The sequence below is a fragment of the Schistocerca cancellata genome, unplaced genomic scaffold, assembly GCF_023864275.1.
Source record: "Schistocerca cancellata isolate TAMUIC-IGC-003103 unplaced genomic scaffold, iqSchCanc2.1 HiC_scaffold_732, whole genome shotgun sequence".
Classification (NCBI taxonomy): Eukaryota; Metazoa; Arthropoda; class Insecta; order Orthoptera; family Acrididae; genus Schistocerca; species Schistocerca cancellata.
Window position 1 is genome coordinate 3520797 of NW_026046743.1, and position 23263 is coordinate 3544059.

The 23263-nt window shown below is 43.3% G+C and overlaps 1 protein-coding gene across 1 annotated transcript in view; it reads right to left on the minus strand.

Annotated features, from left to right (window-relative positions):
- LOC126141637 (probable cytochrome P450 6a13) overlaps positions 1–23263 on the minus strand; it is an 86516-nt gene that overhangs the window by 24873 nt on the left and 38380 nt on the right. Inside the window, exon 4 of the mRNA XM_049915275.1 lies at positions 5295–5516. Within this exon, the coding sequence (XP_049771232.1) occupies positions 5295–5516 (222 nt within the window). The remainder of the gene's footprint in view (positions 1–5294; positions 5517–23263) is intronic.

Below are 23263 nucleotides of genomic sequence, written 5' to 3' on the forward strand. Positions count from 1 at the left end.
GACAATAAAACATAACTAATTTACAAATCTATTCGTTTTATTCAAGCAAAGCTTCGATAGCTCGCCAGGGTTTACCGTAAATCACCGTTGTTGTTGTGGTCTTCTGTCCTGAGACTGGTTTGTTGCAGCTCTCCATGCTACTCTATCCTGTGCAAGCATCTTCATCTCCCAATACTTACTGCAACCTACATCCTTCTGTATCACTTTATTGTATTCATCTCTTGGTCTCCCTCTACGATTTTTACCCTCCACGCTGCCGTCCAATACTAAATTTGTGCCTCAGAACATGTCCTACCAACCGATCCCTTCTTCTAGTCAAGTTGTTCCACAAACTCCTCCCCAATTCTATTCAATACCTCCTCATTAGTTATGTGATGTACCCATCTAATCTTCAGCATTCTTCTGTAGCACCAGATTTCGAAAGCTTCTATTCTCCTCTTGTCCCAACTATTTATCGTCCACGTTTCACTTCCATACATGGCTACACTCCATACACTCCGGACACTTAAATCTATACTCGATGTTAACAAATTTCTCTTCTTCAGAAACGCTTTCCTTGCCATTGCCAGTCTACATTTTATATCCTCTGTAAATCACCGTATGTACACAGATTTACTCTCACATGCCACCAGCTGCCAAGCCCATCGTAACCAGAGGCCGTCCTCGCCACACTGCCGTATACACTTGCCGAAAAAGACAGTTTACCAGATGAATTGCAGCACCTACACACCTTTGTTCTAAGAATTTTTACAGTAACAGTGAGGTCCAGAGTGCTATAAAGACAAAGACGGCTACACAATGGCGTTTATCTCTCACGTCGGCAACACATCAGTGAAAATCGGAAAAAACACTCCGGAAGTATAACGTTAACTGCGTATTTCTCCCCCTACCCAAGACGAAAGCCTTGTTGGACGACTCTCAAGGACGAGTTATGACTCCGGAAACCAGAAGCCTACCACATCCGCTGCCACTGTTGCGAAATGTAAGCCAGATTATATGGACCGTACGGTAAAGATGAGCGGTGCATAGCCGTCACACGGGTAAAGAACAACCAACTAACTCAGCTGTTGCACAGTACTGCAGAAGAACAACCAACAAACTCAGCTGTTGCAGAGGACTGCAGAAGAACAACCAACAAACTCATCTGTTGCACAGTACTGCATCTCTGAATGGTACACCATGAATTATTACAGCATCATGTCGTTACAGCAAGCAAACTCATTCCTTCATAGTGTCTTAAAAGAACTTATAAATAAAGACTGTGCTTTTCAATGAAGTAAGGATCCAGAACGAACCCTGAGCGTGCTCAAACCACGACGAAAGTCGGTGGGAGTCTCTGCTCACGCTATCCAAATTCAAGAGCTGAGAGAAGGCCAAGCAGAAGGGGCCTCTGCTGCATCACTAGCGATCCGAACCAGGGCAGAGGCATACACACTGAGGGCCGCTGTTCGTGTCCCGACCGCGAACTTCCCCGTCCACCTCGGCAGCGAAGCCACGTCCGACCAATGCACACGTACGTGGCCAGCAGCAGGTGGCAGGAGATAGGTGCCAGCCATCACGAGACGATCAATGAATGAAATTATTTCCATTTTATTCATTATACACATTCTTATACTTTTTCAGATTTTGTGCAAAATTTCAAGGTTGTCTTGAAGTTTGAAAGATAGGCTATGTCTTTGAAGTGTTTTGCTACTGACGATTTCTTACAGTTCTTAGCTCTGTAACAGTCATTATGTTCTTTAAAACGAGTTCTGAAACTACTGCCTGTTTGGCCCACATAATAGCTGTTGCATTGGCCGTGCGTAAGTTTTTAAGTGTCATATACGTCAAGTTCTTTATCTGACTGTTTGATATTGTGAATAAATCTGCTACTTAAGTTACTGTTGCAGCTGAAGCCGATTTTTACATCTGTGTGGTTGAGTAGTCTAGATGATTTATCAGAAATTATACCATAATATGACAGAGACAGCAAAGGAATTGCAAGAGCAGTTGAACGGAATGGACAGTGTCATGAAAGGAGGGTATAAGACGAACATCAACAAAAGCAAAACGAGGATAATGGAATGTAGTCGAATTAACTCGGGTGATGCTGAGGCAATTAGATTAGGAAATGAGACACTTGAAGTAGTAAAGGAGTTTTGCTATTTGGGGAGCAAAATAACTGATGATGGTCGAGGTAGAGAGGATATAAAATGTAGACTGGCAATGGCAAGGAAAGCGTTTCTGAACAAGAGAAATTTGTTAACATCGAGTATAGATTTAAATGTCAGGAAGTCGTTTCTGAAAGTATTTGTATGGAGCGTAGCCATGTATGGAAGTGAAACATGGAGGATAACTAGTTTGGATAAGAAGAGAATAGAAGCTTTAGAAATGTTGTGCTACAGAAGAATGCTGAAGATTAGATGTGTAGATCACATAACTGTGAGGAGGTAGTGAATAGGATTGGGGAGAAGTTTGTGGCACAACTTGACTAGTAGAAGGGATCGGTTGGTAGGACATGTTCTGAGGCATCAGGGGATCACAATTTAGTATTGGGCGGCAGCGTGGAGAGTAAAAATCGTAGAGGGAGACCAAGAGATGAATACACTAAACAGATTCAGAAGGATGTAGGTTGCAGTAGGTACTGGGAGATGAAGAAGCTTGCACAGGATAGAATGGCATGGAGAGCTGCATCAAACCAGTCTCAGGACTGAAGACCACAACAACAACAACATGACATTTTTACATATTTAACTGCTGGGCTGCTGTCAGTTGTTGAGTGTAGTATCCTCTTGTTTCTACAGTTTATTTTTTTTTTTACTGTGATACTACGTTAATGAATGAAGGATCGTAATCACCATTTATTGTGGTATATTTTATGGTTTCTGTTTCTTGTTGGAGTTCTGCATGTTGAAGTGGAAGTTTGTTGGCTCTTTGTAGCACTGATCTACTCGCAGCTTATTTGTGGGAGGGCGGTATGTATAGAAGAGTTCTATACAGTGGTCTATAACAGTACGATTTCTACCACCAAGATTAAGAGACACCTACTACATCTCTTTTGATATTTTCGTGTCAAGAAAATATATAGTGGTGTTGTCTTTGTACTTGAGGTGAATTTTTTTATGCAGGTTATTGAAAAGGCAAACCTACGTTTCTAGCACTTGTAGACTTCGAGAAAGCTTTCGGCAATGTTGACTGGAATACTCTCTTTCAAATTATGAAGATGGCAGGGGTCAAATACAGGGAGCGAAAGGCTATTTACAATTTGTACACAAACCAGATGGCAGTTATAAGAGTCGAGGGACGTGAAAGGCAAGCAGTGGTTGGGAAGGGAGTGAGACAGGGGTGTAGCCTCTCCCTGATGTTATTCAATCTGTATATTGAACAAAAAGTAAAGGACACAAAAGAAAAATTCGGAGTAGGTATTAAAGTCCACGGAGAAGAAATGAAAACTTTGAGGTTCGCCGATGACATTGTAATTCTGTCAGAGAGAGCAAAGGACTTGGAAGAGCAGTTGAACGGAATGGACAGTGTCTTGAAAGGAGGATATAAGATGAACATCAACAAAAGCAAAACGAGGATAATGGAATGTAGTCGAATTAACTCGGGTGATGCTGAGGCAATTAGATTAGGAAATGAGACACTTAAAGTAGTAAAGGAGTTTTGCTATTTGGGGAGTAAAATACCTGATGATGGTCGAAGTAGAGAGGATATAAAATGTAGACTGGCAATGGCAAGGAAAGCGTTTCTAAAGAAGAAAAATTTGTTTACATCGAGTATAGATTTAAGTGTCAGGACGTCTTTCCTGAAAGTATTTGTATGGAGTGTAGCCATGTATGGAAGTGAAACGTGGACGATAAATAGTTTGGACAAGAAGAGAATAGAAGCTTTCAAAATGTGGTGCTACAGAAGAATGGTGAAGATTGGATAGGTAGATCACATAACTAATGAGGAGGTACTGAATAGAATTGGGGAGAAGAGGAGTTTGTGGCACAACTTGACTAGAAGAAGGGATCGGTTCTGAGGCATCAAGGGATCACCAATTTAATTATGGAGGGCAGCGTGGAGTGTAAAAATCGTAGAGGGAGACCAAGAGATGAATACACTAAGCAGTTTCAGAAGGATTTAGGCTGCAGTACGTACTGGGAGATGAAGCAGCTTGCAGAGGATAGAGTAGCATGAAGAGCTGCATCAAACCAGTCTCAGGACTGAAGACCACAACAACAACAACATTGAATTTATTTGAGTGATTTTATTATTTCATCATGAGTTCCATCAAAAAGAATGAAGGTGTCATCTATATACCTCTTACAGAATTTAAGTTTCTGATACTAACTTTTAGTGATACCAATTCATTCTCTATACTGTTGATAAATTTCTCTGCTAATAGGCCACTAAGATTCAACTCACTCCTAGCCCCAGGTCTTTCTTGTGAATTTTGTTGTTGAAAGAGGAGTAATTATGTGAGAGTAATAAATTAAGTACAACTGTGTTATTTCAGGTCTTTTCACTGTCTTGTTTTTCAATAGATTCTTCCTTAATATCTCAAATGTTTCATTTAGAGGTACAGTGTGTGTGTGTGAGTGCGTATGTCTATGAACTTGTGAACAGAACAATATTCGTTGCTAACCAATTGGTCAGTGTATTCGTAAATAATAGTCATGCCTTGAGTAGTGTATGTAGTGACCATGTCGTGAATCCTTTGCTATACTTTCAAAATTGGGTAGTGGCACTCCTTTCTACGGTCCTGTAGTCTACTAGTACTCGACATCATACATCGGCCACGATTTTTCTGTTAAATGGGCTGTGGTGAAGACTGACGAGTGGTGTGAGCGAGCATACACAGACGGAGATTTCGGCGATGACGTCATAGGAGCCGCTGGCGAGTTTAAAGAGAGTGTACAGGCCTCACTGCTGACCTCTAACGTGCCGACACCCTTGAAAGGTATGTGCTAAGGTCTGATCAGGGTAGCTCCAGAAAATAATTGGTACTTGCCAACCGCAAGGTGGAACGAGTATAATATCTTTGAGTACGAGGTTCTTTGATGGTTAAGAGAGCTGGGCACGCGCAGTAAAAAACAGAAGGGTCGCAGGTAGGTGCGCAGAGAAAGCACACGTCTGCTTCCTCTGGGCACCTAGCTGCGACTCCTCGGTCTTTTACTGCGCGTGCCCAGCTCTCTTAACCATCAAAGAACCTCGTACTCAAAGATATTATACTCGTTCCACCTTGCGGTTGGCAACTAGCGACTATTTTCTGGAGCTACCCTGATCAGACCTTAGCACATACCTTTCACCCTTCCTGCAACACTCCTCACCTGAGAGCACCATGTCGAGGTAGGGCATGTCTGCGAGCGCCTCCAGACTGAGCTCCTTGCCGTGCTTGCGCAGCGCGGTGTCCACCTGGAGCCGAGCCCGCGTCTGCACCTCGTGGTGGACGGCCAGCTGGTGCAGGCAGAAGGCGAGCGTGGTGGCCACCTTGTGGCGGCCCAGCATCAGCAGCATCATCACCTGCGACGCCAGCATGTCGCCGCCGAAGTCTGTGGCAGAGTGAGCGGGTGAGTCAGCGTGCGACACCGGCCCGGGCGCCACCAGCTTTTAAGCTGCATACAATTTACTTTTTATCTCACCGGTGTTCGTGACTAGGAATAGTACACTGGCACCGAATGCAGTCAAGTCAGCATGAAGTACAACTGCTTAGCAGCTAATGATTACTTTGGTTGGAGGAAAATTTAAAAATACAAACACAAAAGGACAGCAGCCAATTGTAAAATGCGTAATTTATTGTATGTCTAGATTTGGACTCTAACACTGTCATCATTGGTGCATCCGTCAAGGTATTTTACTTTATTTTTATTTATTTATTGCAAATTATAGACCTGTTACCTGATGTTCAAAACAGGTTGTACATCATACAGTATTCGTTTTTCATCTTTTTACAGTTTTCTTTTCTTTTGTTTTGTCTACAACATTTACAAAGTATGATACTTTGCAAAATAACAATAATTTAAGGTTGAAATATGAATAAAATTTTGTTGTTTATTAAGAAGAATATAAAAAGAAGATAGGATAGAGGAGAGATTTGTTAGTACCATCACCGAATGTGACTGACGGTGAATACCTCGGAATGGTCTCTTCGAGCCGCTGACCGCCAGTCGCACACACACAGAAACACACACACACACACACACACACACACAAATGGTTATTAGTAGAGAAATAATGTTGCATGTCCTATTTATTACTAATCCTATATATTAACTACTTTAGGTGCCCATCCATGTACAGCATTTGGTGTTTTCTTGGCTAGATCGCCAGCACTTTTGCTTATTTACTGTCACATCTCAGCTTCCTTCTCCTGTTCCTCGTCATTGTCACTATTTTCGCTGTCACTGTGGGTATCGCTGTCCATCCTCTGTAGATTGTTGTTACGCTGTTATGCTGCACATAGGCATGTCTGTAATGTCGTGTCCGCATGTATTCTTCATGTGTTGTTTTTGAAATACTGTTTGTCAGTGCCTTTAATTGTGCCCATTGTTCTTCGTCTCTTACTGCTGTGTATACATCTATGTCTGTACCTGTGTAGTCAAAGTGTAGTGTATGTCTATTGTTCGTGTATTGCCCGCAGAAAAAGACAGTGTGTTTTGGGGAACCTTCTTCCCCACATGTGCATGTAGGTGTCTGCCTCAGACTCACGCGGTTTAAGTGCGTGGGATAAGGTCCGTGTCCGGTTAAGAAATGTACCATATCGCGGCTGGGATCGATATGCCTCATTCTCAGCCACTCGCTTATTTCAGGGAGGAAGTCGTGCAGTCTACTTCCCTTATCACTTACATCCCACTCACCTTGCCATGTATTCCAAACGCCAACTTTTATTTATTTATTTATTGTTCCGTGGGAGCAAATTAAGGAGAAGTCTCCATGGTCATGGAATGAGTCAATACATGAAATTATAACACGATATTAGAAACAGATAAAATGAAATATAAATAAAAGTATTCAGGTGACAAGTCGTAAGTTTAAATAAAGAAAATCAACAATGTAACACCGGAATTTGCTTAATTGTTTAGCTCTTCCAGGAGCTCCTCGACAGAAGAGGAGTGAGCCAAGAGGAAACTCTTCAGTTTAGACTTAAAAGAGTTTGGGCTAGTGCTAAGATTTTTGAGTTCTTGTGGTAGCTTATTGAAAATGGATGCAGCAGAATACTGCACTCCTTTCTGCACAGGATTCAAGGAAGTGCATTCCACATGCAGATTGAATTTCTGCCTAGTATTAACTGAGTGAAAGCTGCTAACTCTTGGGAATAGGCTAATATTGTTAACAACGAACGACATTAAAGAAAATATATACTGTGAGGGCAATGTCACAATTCCCAGACTATTGAATAGGGGTTGGCAAGAGGTTCTCGAACTTACACCACATATAGCTCGAACAGCCCGTTTTTGAACCAAAAATACCCTTTTTGAGTCAGAAGAATTACCCCAAAAAATAAAACCATACGATAAGCGTATGAAAATATTCGAAGTAGACTACTTTTCGTGCTGAAGTGTCACTGATTTCAGATACTGTTCTAATGGTAAATAAAGCAGCATTTAGTTTCTGAACAAGATCCTGGACATGGGCTTTCCACAACAGCTTACTATCTATCCGAACGCCTAGGAACTTGAACTGTTCCGTCTCGCTTATAATATGCCCATTCTGTCTGATCAAAATATCGGTTCTTGTTGAATTGTGAGTTAGAAACTGTAAAAACTGAGTGTTACTGTGATTTAGCATCAAATTATTTTCCACAAGCCACGAACTTATTTCATGAACTACATTATTTGTAACTGTTTCAATATTACACACAAGATCCTTCACTATCAAGCTGGTGTCATCAGCAAACATAAATATTTTTGAATCACCTGTAATACTAGAAGCCACAGCAGTGGCCCCAGCATCGACCCTTGGGGAACACCCCACTTAACAGTGCCCCATTGGGACTGAACATCACTACCACTCTCAATATTGCGGAGAATTACCTTCTGCTTTCTGTTCTTAAAGTAAGTGGCGAACCAATTGTAAGCTACTCCCCTTACTCCATAATGGTCCAGCTTCTGCAGTAATATTTTGTGGTCAACACAGTCAAAAGCCTTCGTTAAATCAAAGAAAACACCTAGCGTTCGCAACCTTTTATTTAATCCGTCCAAAACCTCACAGAGAAAAGTCAATATAGCATTTTCAGTTGTTAAACCATTTCTAAAACCAAACTGTACATTTGACAGGAAATTATGTGAATTTAAATGCTCCAGTAACCTTGTACATACAACCTTCTCGATAACTTTAGCAAACACCGATGGCATAGAAATAGGTCTAAAATTGTCAACATTCTCCCTTTTTATGAAGTGGCTTCACTACCGAGTACTTTAATCGGTCAGGGAACCGACCACTCCTAAAGGAAAAGTTACAGATATGGCTAAGTACTGGGCTAACATACACAGAACAATACTTCAGTATTCTGCTAGATACCCCGTCATATCCATGAGAGTTCTTGGTCTTTAGTGATTTAATTATTAACTCAATCTCCCTCTTGTCAGTATCATGGAGGAGCATTTCAGGTAACAGTCTCGGAACACATTTTTCTAAGAGCGCTATATGATTCCCTGTTGGGACTAGGTTTCTATTTAGTTCACCTGGTATATTCAGAAAGTGATTATGAAGTACTGTACATATATGTGACTTATCAGTAAGATGGACATTCCCACTATGCATTGATTCTATATCCTCGACCTGTCTCTGCAGACCAGCCACTTCCTTTACGACTGACCATATGGTTTTAATTTTATCCTGAGACTTAACTATTCTATCTGCATACCACATACTTTTAGCCTTCCTAATAACATTTGAAGCACCTTAAAATACTGTTTGTAATGGGCTGCTGCATTTAGATTTTGACTGTTTCTAACGTTTTGATATAATTGCCACTTTGTTCTACAAGATATTCTTATCCCTCTAGTCAGCCACCCAGGCTGCCTGCTGGTGCTAGTACCCTGTTTTGAACGTTCTAACGGAAAGCAACTTTCAAAGAGCATGAGGAAAGTCTTGAGAAAAGCATTATATTTATCGTCTACTGTGTCAGCGCTATAAACATCTTGCCACTCTTGTTCCTTGATAAGGTTTACAAAGGTCTCTACAGCAACTCGATCAGCTTTCCTAAACAGCTGATGACTGTATTTAACACTTGTTGCAGCACAAAAATCTTTTAGAGTTAAAATTTGTGCATCATGATCTGAAAAGCCATTCACCTTTTTGCTAACAGAATGCCCTTCTAGTAATGAGGAATGAACAAAAATGTTGTCTGTGGTTGTTCTATTGTTCCCTTGCACTCTCGTTGGAAAGAATACGGTTTGCATAAGATTATATGAATTAAGGAGGTCTACCAGCATCCTCTTCCTTGCACAATCACTTATCCAATTAATATTGAAGTCACCACATATAACTAACTTTTTGTATTTCCTATAAAGTGAACCAAGAACCTCCACTAGCTTTAGCAAAAATGTTGTGAAATCGGAGTCTGGGGATCTATAAATAACAACAGTTAGAAGTTAAGCTCCGTTAAATTTAACCACACCTGCACAACATTCAAACACCTCTTCAGTGCAGTACTTTGAAACATCAGTTGACTCAAATGGGATGCCGTTTTTCACATACATGGTTACTCCCCCACACCGCAAAGAGCTACTCGGAAAGCAGCCAGCCACCTGTATCCTGGTAAAGGAAGCTTCTGAATTATCTACTTATTTAAGAAGTGTTCAGATATACCAATAATTTCAGAGTCAACTCTATAAGCAGTTCACTAACTTTATCTCTAATACCTTGTATATTTTGATGAAATATACTAATTCCCTCATTACTCGGTACCTAAGCTTTGTCAAAAGTGGTTCCTTTGTTGGAGAGACTTCCCTTAAGCAGGAATACCTATCAGCTGACTTCAATCTAAAAAAGGTGCAGCTCTAACACCCACTACTGCAGGAATTTTCCCATGAGTGATCCCACCAACCCCACCTATGCTGTCACCTATTAGCTTTGCCATCCTCCCCTTCCCATACCTGTTGAGGTGCAGGCCATATCTAGTGACGTATCGTCTCTATCGGCACACCGGTTACTGTGTGTACCTTATCTAGTCTCCCCACCTTTAACCAGTACCTTGCAGCTCTGTATTTGATCGTGATATCTATGGGACATATTTCGAGCACCACACACAGTGCATCTGCTGAGATGGTACCGAAGGCTCCAGACAGCCTAAGTAGGACACTTCTCTGCCCTCGTCTGACGGATGCTTTCTTGATGACCACGTTCAGTCTATGTGCCCATGTGCTAGCTGCGAATCTGAGTACTGATTCGAAGAGCACACAGTTGTATGTACGTATGACTGGTAGAGGTAGTCTGTACTGTTTTGAATTTCGCCTCACCAGTTAGTGTATTATTTTTTCTGCTTTGTCTGTTGTTAGCCTTATGTGTTCGTGGAAATTCAATTTTTCATCTATCCTTCAGAGTAGCCGAGAGCGATAATGCGCTGCTTCCTGAACTCGAGTAGACGCGCAGGCCCCGAATCGAATACACCCGGCGGATTAATGGCGAGGGCCTGTATGCCGGCCAGCCTGGATGTGGATTTTAGGCGGTTTTCCACATCTCGCTAGGTGATTAACAGGCTGGTACCCACTTTACGTCTCAGTGACACGACTCACAGACATTTGGAACACGTTCGCACTCTCCCACGGTTTGCACTAGACACAGACAGCTGGGGTACATTCATTCCATCCAAGAGGGTTCGGTGTGGCGGCTGGAAGGGCATCCGGTCACCCTCTGCAATTAACACTGCCAAAACAATTGTGACAAGGCCGAACCCGCATTGCAGCGGCAATAAGGCCTCAACCAAAAGCAAAAGCATTGTCATCATTGGGAGAGTCCTTAGAAAATGTAGTCCATCAACAAAGGAGGTGGCTTACAAAACACTCGTTCGACCTATACTTGAGTATTGCTCATCAGTGTGGGATCCGTACCAGATCGGGTTGACGGAGGAGATAGAGAAGATCCAAAGAAGAGCGGCGCGTTTCGTCACAGGGTTATTTGGTAAGTGTGACTGCGTTACGGAGATGTTTAGCAAGTGGCAGACTCTGCAAGAGAGGCTCCCTTCATCGCGGTGTAGCTTGCTATCCAGCTTTCGAGAGGGTGCGTTTCTGGATGAGGTATCGAATATATTGCTTCCCCCTACTTATACCTCCCGAGGAGATCACGAATGTAAAATTAGAGAGATTAGAGCGCGCACGGAGGCTTTCAGACAGTCGTTTTCCCCGCGAACCATACGCGACTGGAACAGGAAAGGGAGGTAATGACAGTGGCACGTAAAGTGCCCTCCGCCACACACCGTTTGGTGGCTTGCGGAGTATAAATGTAGATGTAGATGTAGATGTAGATTGGTGCATTTACCAAACAGTCCTAACATGTCAGAGCATAACACGACAAAATTACAGTAGCCATTACATGGGAGACACAAGTTATAGTCTAAATCTTGGCACTTTATTTTGTATGCCCGTCTTGATCACAATTTTTTTTACTATGACCGTTTTCGACCACTACCATCTTCAGATCATAAAATATTCTGATGTAGTATCAATGTGATACTAAATATGTATGTACCTACATGTTTAGTTAGGCGTTGATTCTGTTGTATTGTATTGTATGTAAATATGTATGTACCTACATGTTTAGTTTGACGTTTATTCTATTGTATTGTATTGTATTGTATGTTAACTGGGGACCTAGTAATGACGGAGAGGCTCCGTCCCCGCCGCAGCCGCAGTGGTCCACAACCCCACGACGACTACCGCAGTCCACTTCACCCCTCCACCGCCCCACACTGTACCCAGGGTTATTGTGCGGTTCGGCCCCCGGTGGACCCCACACCCCCACCCCAGGGAACGTTGACACCAGACTAGTGTAAGTCATATGTTTGCGAGTTAGAGTAATAATGGTGTACGCTAACGTGGAGAACTTCTTTGAGCAGCAATTGCCGACATGGTGTAGCTGAGGCGGAATAAGGGAAAGCAGCCTGCATTCGCTGAGGCAGATGGAAAACCGCCTGAAAACCATCCACAGACTCGTTGGCTCACCGGACCTCGACACAAGTCCGCCGGGGACCAAGCGCTCCTTCCCACTCTGGCAAACCGTGCGTTAGGACGCTCGGCTAACCGGGCGGGCTTGACGTTGATATTACATCAGAACATTTCATGATCTGAAGATGGCAGTGGCCGAAACCGGTCACAGTCGAAAAAAAAAATTGAAAAATGTGATCAAGATGGACTTGTAAAATAAAGTTCCAAAAACATCACCACGGACTCATTTTTAGACTTTATGTCTTCAGTCGATATAGCCTAAATTTAGATCTAAAATAAATTACATATTTTGCGACTGACTGCTGTAATTCCTTCTGTTTGAATTTTCAACAATCGCTGCGGATACAGGTATACAATGGATGCCAACTTATGAAAACACGAATAAGGAACGCAGCTGCTGTGTGGTACACATAATGCTACCGGATTCATTGATGTCTCGAACATCAGTCAAACAATAAACAAGTTATAAGCGAATTAAAGGTGTTGTTTTGGAAACTGTCATATATCAAGCACATGGGAGTTGCGGAGCCCCGTACATTCCAAATGTTTATACTTACTCAGAACGCATTTCGGATGATGGACTTCTACCCAGCAGCATTTTACACGATTTTCTTTAAGTAACCAAAATATATACGAAACCAACGGACAACAGTAAGAACAGAGGACCGAGAGAAAAGTACTGAGACCAGGAATAGGATTCAGTTAAGACTGCAGTCGCGTTCTATTCAACCTGCATGTGATAAAGAAACTCATGGAAATAAAAGGAAGGTTGAGAAGTGTAATTAGAATTCAAGGTAAGCAGGTATCACATGTTACAGTTGACCGACGACATAGCCATTCCCAGTGAAAGAGATTCATAATTGCAGTTTTTCAATACAATGAACAACCCGTTGGCCTGGTAAGAGGACCGCACCTATTCGTCACCATCGATTTCGTCCAAATTTATGGTAAACGCAGGGCTTGGCCAGAAATGAAAGTGACGAAGTGGGAGCTCGAGATGGCCAAGCGTTTAGAGAAAATGGCACTTTTGGCGTTGATCGGGCGAGATAAGAGGCATTTATGTCAGACTAGTTGCCAGACAGTGGTTAGAGCAGCAGGAAGTGTGTGAAATGGTGATGGGAGGATAGTGGGAGTAAAGCATTGATAGAAACGTCTTTCATTTTCCATTTTTATGTTACTTACACCGCCAATAATTTCTCAGTTTGCATTTGACGTGATGAAACCCTACGTGCAGTAGAAGTTTCTTCTGTTAATTGCATCGTGCGTTATTGAAGTGGTTTCCCCCATATGTGTACCACAAATACAACCCAGCGATGACTGTTTCCATCGTTATCTAATGAATTGGATCAAAAAAAGTATCAAAACTGCCCTTATCTCGTCGAGACAGAAGAATGAACCACATCCCGGGAAGACTGCATCACAATGCGTACGTCATCAGCTATCCTCAACAATATTTGCCGAAATTATGCATTGCACGTGGTTTTCTCCCAAACTGTGCGATTAGACAGAATCTTTTATGAATGTAAATGGAACTTGTTTCTGTATAGAAATTTTAAGACAACCAGATAGCTCTAAGATCGCGGAGTTTGTAACGTGCACATGATGCCAAGAAAATTACCACTCCCCCTGTTTTTACGATGAATATTACAATAGCACGTGCAAATTACCAACTGTAAGGTAACAAAGGTATCTAATTTTATGTGCTAAGTCCCCATGTGCGCTTTATAATACGTGTCTTGAAAGTTAATCAACAATCTCACAGTTTACTTTTGTCTTTTAGTACCTGTTTTGAAAATACTGATGAAAACAATATATTGATCAGTATTTCGGTCAATTTGCAGTGTAAGTAACGTAAATACTGAAAAATAAAACGAAAAGTATCCACAGAGGAACTCCTCGGATTACCATTCTGTACTCTTTTCGCCAACCGCCGCCAGGAAACTGCGCTAAAATCAGTGGCTCTTGTCTCGGCCGACCAGCGCCATAAAAATGTTATTCTTTTCTGAACAGTTGGCCATTCGATGCTCTCACTTTTGTCGCTTTCATTTTGAAAAGTAACTAAAAAATGTTGTAATTTAATCTCAAAGTTACAAGAAGAAAATTTGTTCGACTGTTATACCAGAGGAATACTCTAAAAAACTTTTTTATCGCTGAGAGACAAAGGACTAATTTCGGGATTCTTTTATTACTTCTAGTATTAACTACCTTTTTTGTTCTGATGTGCTGGCGTAAAGACGTACTATTGGTGTGTTAAATGAAGGTGCTAAATGATGAAAAAATGTGTTTTATAATTTCTGTCAAGATCAAGCCTAAATCCCATACCAATGGAGTACAAATTATTCTGTTAATTCGAGAAGGCGAATTTTAGATGGAGGCGCCGATCTTTACGACGGCGCTGCTCAAGAATAGAGGTACGTGATTGTGCTCACTACTTTCCTTTGGTGGCCGCTAAGATTAATTTCGATGTGTTTTTGCCGAGACGTTCAGAACCTGCAATCTTCCTTTTCGTATAAAAATAGGAGTCCGATTGAAAAAGAAATATTCTTAAATTTAAATAATTGCAATTCTTTTACCCAGGCCACGGGGAATGATAGAACGTACGTGCCTCTACCCTGATTGTACGTTTGCAATCTCCGAGTGTGTTACGACGTAATTATTTTACACAAAAAAATTTGAGATAGATCTTTCTCATCAGACCGCAACCACTCGTACGTGACTGTACGTACCCTCTGAATGTGTCCAGTCAGACGTGCGCATTGTTCTAAAGCTTTCCTGTTAATATTCTGTAGATTGTATCTCCGCAATTAATTTGTGTTTATGCCGCAAATCGCACTTCACGCGAAGTATTTATTACGCAAGTTTCAGGCGCCATTAAATGTCAAAAAATTCCGAAGTACGGCTGACTAACCAAATCGCTACAATAATTTCATATCTCTACAACTACAATAACAAAAAACAATAACAAAAAAACAAAAAACAATAACAGAGAGAGGGTACGTTACAATTTTTGGCCAAGCCCTGCATATATCATAAATTCGGACGAAATCTATGATGACGAGTAGGCGCCGTCTACTTGTGAGAGTAAACTAAGAAAGGAAAAATGGTTGTGGGGCACCGGATCACGTAGTATAAGATCAACATCGCACGACTGATGAAGCGACGTGGACAGAAGACTCAAGACGACCACACGTGAAGAGAGCTTTGATAGCCATGCGCAGTTACCCTCAAATATGAGCGCCTATATCTGGAAACTTCAGAGTTTTTACGTATGATGTCACAGAAAGACCCTGGCAAGGCGATGTGAAATGAAACGAGATTGTAAGGTTGGTAGTAGGGAAGGCGAATGACAGAATTCAGTTCATTGGTAGATCTTCATGGAAATGTATCTGACCTATAAAGGAGACTGCGTACAGAACGCTGGTACAACCTGTTCTTCAGTACTGCTAGAATGTTTGGGATCCCTGCTAGGTCGGATCGAAGCTGCTCAGAAGTGTGTTGCCAGATATTTTAACGGGTATTACAGAAAAGCTTCGTGAACTCAAATAGGAATCTCTGGAGGGAAGTCACATTGTTTTCGAAAAATGCTTTTGAAATTTAGATATTCGGTATTTGCGTCTGACTGCAGAACGATTCTTCTATTGCCAACGTGCATTTAGTTGCCTATAGACAGGCTTTTCTCCCTCGCTCCAATTGCTAGTGGAAACGGGAAGACGACGACTAACAGTGGACTAGGTATCTTGCGCCATGTACCATGTGGTGTCATACGGAATACGTATCCAGATGCAGTTGTAGAACAGTTAGTTTAGGTTCTGTACAGAATAGACAAGGATATAAATATCTGAAGAAAACTAGAGGAGCGGAGATGACGGTAGGATATGTGCTACGGAAGGACGGAATAGCTCCCTTGCTGCGAAAGGGAATCGCAGAAAGAAAATTGTGAGGAAAGGAAATGATTAGATTATATACAGTGAATTACCTAAAACGTACACGGCGAATATTGCTGAAGTGCAAAGTGCTACTGATGTGCAGTTTTCACAGAATGGATTGGCAGTCAGGAACTCGTATTGTTGGCCAATAAACAGATTGTAATAATACTTAGGAAGTGTAATTTTGGTTCAAACATAGACTTTTTAAATGGGACAGTGCCTATTTAAATTAACAAACTGAAAGTAGAGTAAGTTAGACGGTCAGTGGTGTCTGTTGCAGGATTCTAGCGCGAGTCGTTTACGAGATTTTGTATTTTGAAAAGTTTCCACACAGACACTTGTTTGTGCGATTCACCCTGCGTAGTTGCTAGGTACAATGTTGTTATGTTTGCTTACAGTGTACTTGGGTGTTCCTTGAGTGAACTGCAATTTGCTTGTCAACGTGTGACTGTCCAAGCAGCAGGTTGTGAGTGAACGATGGGATTTACCAATGCAGAAAATGACGACACGCTTGTGGCGTATGGAGAGTGTAGGATTAATGCAGTTCGTTGTTGTTCGGCAAGATATCCCAACAGACGTCAACCATCTTGGAAATCATTTATCAACATCTTCAGTCAGTTACGTGAAAATAGTGGTGTAATATACACTCCTGGAAATTGAAATAAGAACACCGTGAATTCATTGTCCCAGGAAGGGGAAACTTTATTGACACATTCCTGGGGTCAGATACATCACATGATCACACTGACAGAACCACAGGCACATAGACACAGGCAACAGAGCATGCACAATGTCGGCACTAGTACAGTGTATATCCACCTTTCGCAGCAATGCAGGCTGCTATTCTCCCATGGAGACGATCGTAGAGAAGCTGGATGTAGTCCTGTGGAACGGCTTGCCATGCCATTTCCACCTGGCGCCTCAGTTGGACCAGCGTTCGTGCTGGACGTGCAGACCGCGTGAGACGACGCTTCATCCAGTCCCAAACATGCTCAATGGGGGACAGATCCGGAGATCTTGCTGGCCAGGGTAGTTGACTTACACCTTCTAGAGCACGTTGGGTGGCACGGGATACATGCGGACGTGCATTGTCCTGTTGGAACAGCAAGTTCCCTTGCCGGTCTAGGAATGGTAGAACGATGGGTTCGATGACGGTTTGGATGTACCGTGCACTATTCAGTGTCCCCTCGACGATCACCAGTGGTATACGGCCAGTGTAGGAGATCGCTCCCCACACCATGATGCCGGGTGTTGGCCCTGTGTGCCTCGGTCGTATGCAGTCCTGATTGTGGCGCTCACCTGCACGGCGCCAAACACGCATACGACCATCATTGGCACCAAGGCAGAAGCGACTCTCATCGCTGAAGACGACACGTCTCCATTCGTCCCTCCATTCACGCCTGTCGCGACACCACTGGAGGCGGGCTGCACGATGTTGGGGCGTGAGCGGAAGACGGCCTAACGGTGTGCGGGACCGTAGCCCAGCTTCATGGAGACGGTTGCGAATGGTCCTCGCCGATACCCCAGGAGCAACAGTGTCCCTAATTTGCTGGGAAGTGGCGGTGCGGTCCCCTACGGCACTGCGTAGGATCCTACGGTCTTGGCGTGCATCCGTGCGTCGCTGCGGTCCGGTGCCAGGTCGACGGGCACGTGCACCTTCCGCCGACCACTGGCGACAACATCGATGTACTGTGGAGACCTCACGCCACACGTGTTGAGTAATTCGGAGGTACGTCCACCCGGCCTCCCGCATGCCCACTATACGCTCTCGCTCAAAGTCCGTCAACTGCACATACGGTTCACGTCCACGCTGTCGCGGCATGCTACCAGTGTTAAAGACTGCGATGGAGCTCCGTATGCCACGGCAAACTGGCTGACACTGACGGCGGCGGTGCACAAATGCTGCGCTGCTAGCGCCATTCGACGGCCAACACCGCGGTTCCTGGTGTGTCCGCTGTGCCGTGCGTGTGATCATTGCTTGTACAGCCCTCTCGCAGTGTCCGGAGCAAGTATGGTGGGTCTGACACACCGGTGTCAATGTGTTCTTTTTTCCATTTCCAGGAGTGTATAAGCCAACAGAAGGAAACAAGTGACGGCAGCAGAGGGGGATATTAATGTTCTTGTTGCTGTTGATCCGCACGGTAGCTCCCACGCAATCGCACGAGGAAGTGGCACGAGTCATGCAAGTGTCCTCTTTCTAGTTACCTACCCTATCACACCTTTCTCCGTCAAGAGGTACATGTAAACGATCATGAGTATAGTGTTAACTTCTGTCGATGGACCACAAATGTATCATGTATGTGGTTTAGTGATGAAGCTACATTTACCAATCATGGCCAGGTTCAAATGGTTCAAATGGCTGTGAGCACTATGGGACTTAACATCTGAGGTCATCAGTCCAATAGAACTTAGAACTACTTAAACCTAACTAAGCTAAGGACATCACACATGTCCACGCCCGAGGCAGGATTCGAACCTGCGGCCGTAGCGGTGGCGCGTTTCCGTATTGAAGCACCCAGAACCGCTCAGCCACCGCCATGGCCAGGTAAACAGCCGAAATATGCACTATCGATCTGTAGACAATCCTCATTAGCATTGTCGGGTGGAACGCCAGCGTCCACGGAGTGTAAACATGTGGTGTGGGATAGTGAATCATCAGCTCATAGGCCCGTTTTTCATAGACAGAACACTGATGCTAGAAGACGTTGCTCTGCAGGCTAGAAAGAACCTATGGTACCAATATGCACAAAATACTACAGCATGTCTTCACGAATTATTTCCAGATCGTTAGATTGGACAATCTGGACATGTACCCTGGCCGGCCCATTCCCCGGATTCGACACCTGCAGACGCTTTTCTGTGGGAAAAGCTGAAAGATGTTGTCTACTGGGGAACGCCAACTACACGCGATAATATGGAACGACGTCTTACTGCAGCCTGCTCGGACATCTCCGCTCAAGTGCGACCACGTGTGCAGCAGTCGTTCCGTACCAGACTCGAAGCGTGTGCTACTGTCGACGGTGATCGTTTTGAATACAACCTGGGATGGTCAGTTGCCTCGTCACTGGTCAGAATCACATAGCCAGTGTAGCAGTTACTTCTGTAAAATATGTGGGAGTATGCGTGCGGAACGATTTGAAGTGGAATGATCATATAAAATTAATTGTTGGTAAGGCGGGTACCAGGTTGACATTCATTGGGAGAGTCCTTAGAAAATGTAGTCCATCAACAAAGGAGGTGGCTTACAAAACACTCGTTCGGTCTATACTTGAGTATTGCTCATCAGTGTGGAATCCGTACCAGATCGGGTTGACGGAGGAGATAGAGAAGATCTAAAGAAGAGCGGCGCGTTTCGTCACAGGGTTATTTGGTAACCGTGATAGCGTTACGGAGATGTTTAACAAACTCAAGTGGCAGACTCTGCAAGAGAGGCGCTCTGCATCGCGGTGTAGCTTGCTCGCCAGGTTTCGAGAGGGTGCGTTTCTGGATGAGGTATCGAATATATTGCTTCCCCCTACTTATACCTCCCGAGGAGATCACGAATGTAAAATCAGAGAGATTAGAGCGCGCACGGAGGCTTTCAGACAGTCGTTCTTCCCGCGAACCATACGCGACTGGAATAGGAAAGGGAGGTAATGACAGTGGCATGTAAAGTGCCCTCCGCCACACACCGTTGGGTGGCTTGCGGAGTATAAATGTAGATGTAGATGTAGATGTACCCACTTGCGTTCTTCTTTAGTGTGTGCTATCACGGGTATAGTACCAGTGTCAGTGTGGAAACTTTTCAAAATACGATTTGTCGTAAACGATTCGCATTACAATCCTGCAACGAACACCACTGATATTCTAATTTGCTCTACTTTTAGCATTGTTCCATTTAAAACAATGAAAGGCTCCACAAAAATCCGCTTTCTAAATATTACTATATATATTTGTTGACTGGCTGACAATACGAGCCCCTGACAACCAATCCATCCTGTGAAAACTGCACATGAATAATGCTTTCGATGTCCACAATATTTGTGGTAAAAGTTTCAGGCGATTCATCCTGAATGTAACGAACAGCTGAGAATGTTGGGCGTATGTCCGACTGTGAGATGAAGATACTCACACGAGATGAAACAGTGGATCATTGCAGCATACCGATCGGAAGGCTGACGACAAAAAATATATCAGAAACAAGGAACGCTACTGCATTTTATGCTAAGGAATGCGTAGATACTACAACATGTGATGTACGTACATGTGACCATATGTACGAATGTACGTTCCACATCTCTTCCTAAACAACAGAACAATTGAAAGAAACTTGGTACACATGTCTCTTACTGTCTGGAAATAATCACTGTGGGGGTAAGAACGAGGTAAAGGGATGGGGGTGGGAGTGAAAAAGAAGTTAGACCATAACGGGCAAAATTCCAAGCTTTATTAACCCAGTATTTGGCAAGGAAAGCAGTTAGTGACTTGCAAATTACTTAACACATGAACTCAAACAATTACGAAAGCTTTTGTCACTGGCGAGTTCCACGAGATGTTGATAGGAGAACAGTTTATAGCTTACTTCACTTTCCCTGTTCACGTAGTAAAACTGTCGCATCAGGCAGTTATTACTTCTTTCAACTAATAATATTGGCAACACGTTTCACAGACAGTACTCACATATACCAGTGAATGTACCTACAGAATTATCATTCAACGAAATATCATTGCATTGCAGGAAATATCACGTGATAACGTTTGAGCTGCGTGAAAATGAAACTACAGGGGGAAATTCGATTGAGATACAAGTGAAGTATGTGTACAAATGTGTGAGAAATATGTTAAGCATGTTTAAAATGCACTACTGGCCATTAAAATTGCTACATCAAGAAGAAATGCAGATGATAAACGGGTATTCATTGGACAAATATATTATACTAGAGCTGACATGTGATTACATTTTCACGCAATTTGGGTGCATAGATCCTGAGAAATCAGTACCCAGAACAACCACCTCTGGCCGTAATAACGGCTTTGATACGCCTGGGCAAACAGAGCTGGGATGGCTTGATACGCCTGGGCATTGAGTCAAACAGAGCTTGGATGGCGTTTACAGGTACAGCTGCCCATGCAGCTTCAACACGATACCACAGTTCATCAAGAGTAGTGACTGGCGTATTGTGACGAGCTAGTTGGTGGGCCACCACTGACCAGACGTTTTCAATTGGTGAGAGGTCTATAGAATGTGCCGGCCTGGGCAGCAGTCTAACATTTTCCGTATCCAGAAAGGCCCGTACAGGACCTGCAACATGCGGTCGTGCTTTATGCTGCTGAAATGTAGGGTTTCGTAGAAATAAAATGAAGGGTAGAGCCACGGGTCGTAACACATCTGAAATGTAACGTCCACTGCTCAAAGTGCCGTCAATGCGAACAAGAAGTGACCGAAACGTGTAACCAATGGCACCCCATACCATCATGCCGGGTGATACGCCAGCATGGCGATGACGAATACATACTTCCAATGTGCGTTCACCGCGATTTCGCCAAACACAGATGCGACTATCATGATGCTGTAAAGAGAACCTGCATTCATCCGAAAAAATTACGTTTCGCCATTCGTGCACCGAGGTTCGTCGTTGAGTACACCATCGCAGGCGCTCCTGTCTATGATGCAGCGTCAAGGGTAACCACAGCCATGGTCTCCGAGCTGATAGTCCAAGCTGATGCAAACGTCGTCGAACTGTTTCTGCAGATGGTGATTGTCTTGCAAACGTCCCCATCTGCTGACTCAGGGATCGAGACGTGGCTGCACGATGCGTTACAGCCATGCGGATAAGATGCCTGTCATCTCGACTGCTAGTGATACGAGGCCGTTGGGATCCAGCACGGCGTTCCGTATTACCCTTCTGAACCCACCAATTGCATATTCTGCTAACAGTCATTGGATCTCGACCAACGCGAGCAGCAATGTCGCGATACGATAAACCGCAATCGCAATAGGCTACAATCCGATTTATATCAAAGTCGGAAACGTGATGGTACGCATTTCTCCTCGTTACACGAGGCGTCACATCAACGTTTCACCAGGCAACGCCGGTCAACTGCTGCTTGTGTATGAGAAATCGTTTGGAAACTTTCCTCATGTCAGCACGTTGTAGGTGACGCCACCGCTGCCAACCTTGTGAGAATTCTCTGAAAAACTAATCATTTGCATATCACAGCATCTTCTTCCTGTCGGTTAAATTTTGCGTCTGTAGCACGTGATCTTCGTGGTGTAGCAATTTTAGTGGCCAGTAGTGTATGTGTGTCATGAGGTAGAATATATGGAACATGTGCATATGAGGGCAAATCCGCTGACAAAAGACACCTACGAAGACCATCGATCGAATTCAACCGAGCTATCTGCAACGATATACAGCTGGGTAAATATCAGTAACCTCTTATTGAATTGGGGATGGGGGGGGGGGGGATGTTAAAATCTAGAGGGATCGATGGGAGGAAGAGTTAGAGAGGAGGACATGGACGGAGAGAGGAGATGAGATGGGCACAAAAAGGAAAGGAGCTGATGGAAGGAGCGGAGGGATAAGGACATGCCCCGAGAGAGGGGAAGGATGAAGTGGACAGAGAAACATACAGGAGAGGAGCGAGGAGGCGGTGGACAGGGAGGAGATGAGGAGATGGACTAGATTAGATTAGACTAGATTAGATTAGATTAGATTTTTGTTCCATAGATGCGTGCTGAGAAGATCCTCGTGGATGTGGAACATGTCAATATTTTCTTTTTAAGCTGAAATAACAATACTAATAGTACTCATATATACATCATTTGTTTCTATTAAAAAATTCGTCAATGGAGTAGAAGGAGTTGGCCAATTGTAAGTCTTTCAGGCTCCTATTAAACTGATCTTTATTTGTAACTTCATTTTTTATGTTTGCTAGCAAATTATTGAAGACGGGTATTCCTGAGTAGTGGACCCCTTTTTGAACTAAAGTGCTTTTAAGTCCTTCTGCAGATCAGTTTTGTTCCTGGTACTGTATGTATGAACTGAGCTGGAAAAAGAGATATATTATTTAGGACAAATTTCATTAAGGAGTAAATATACTGAGAGGCAGTAGTTAGTATATCCAGTTCTTTGAGGAGGTTTCTACAGGACGTCCGTGAGTTTACTCCACAAATAACACGTATTACACGCTTTTGGACTCTGAAAACTTTTGTTTAACTTGAAG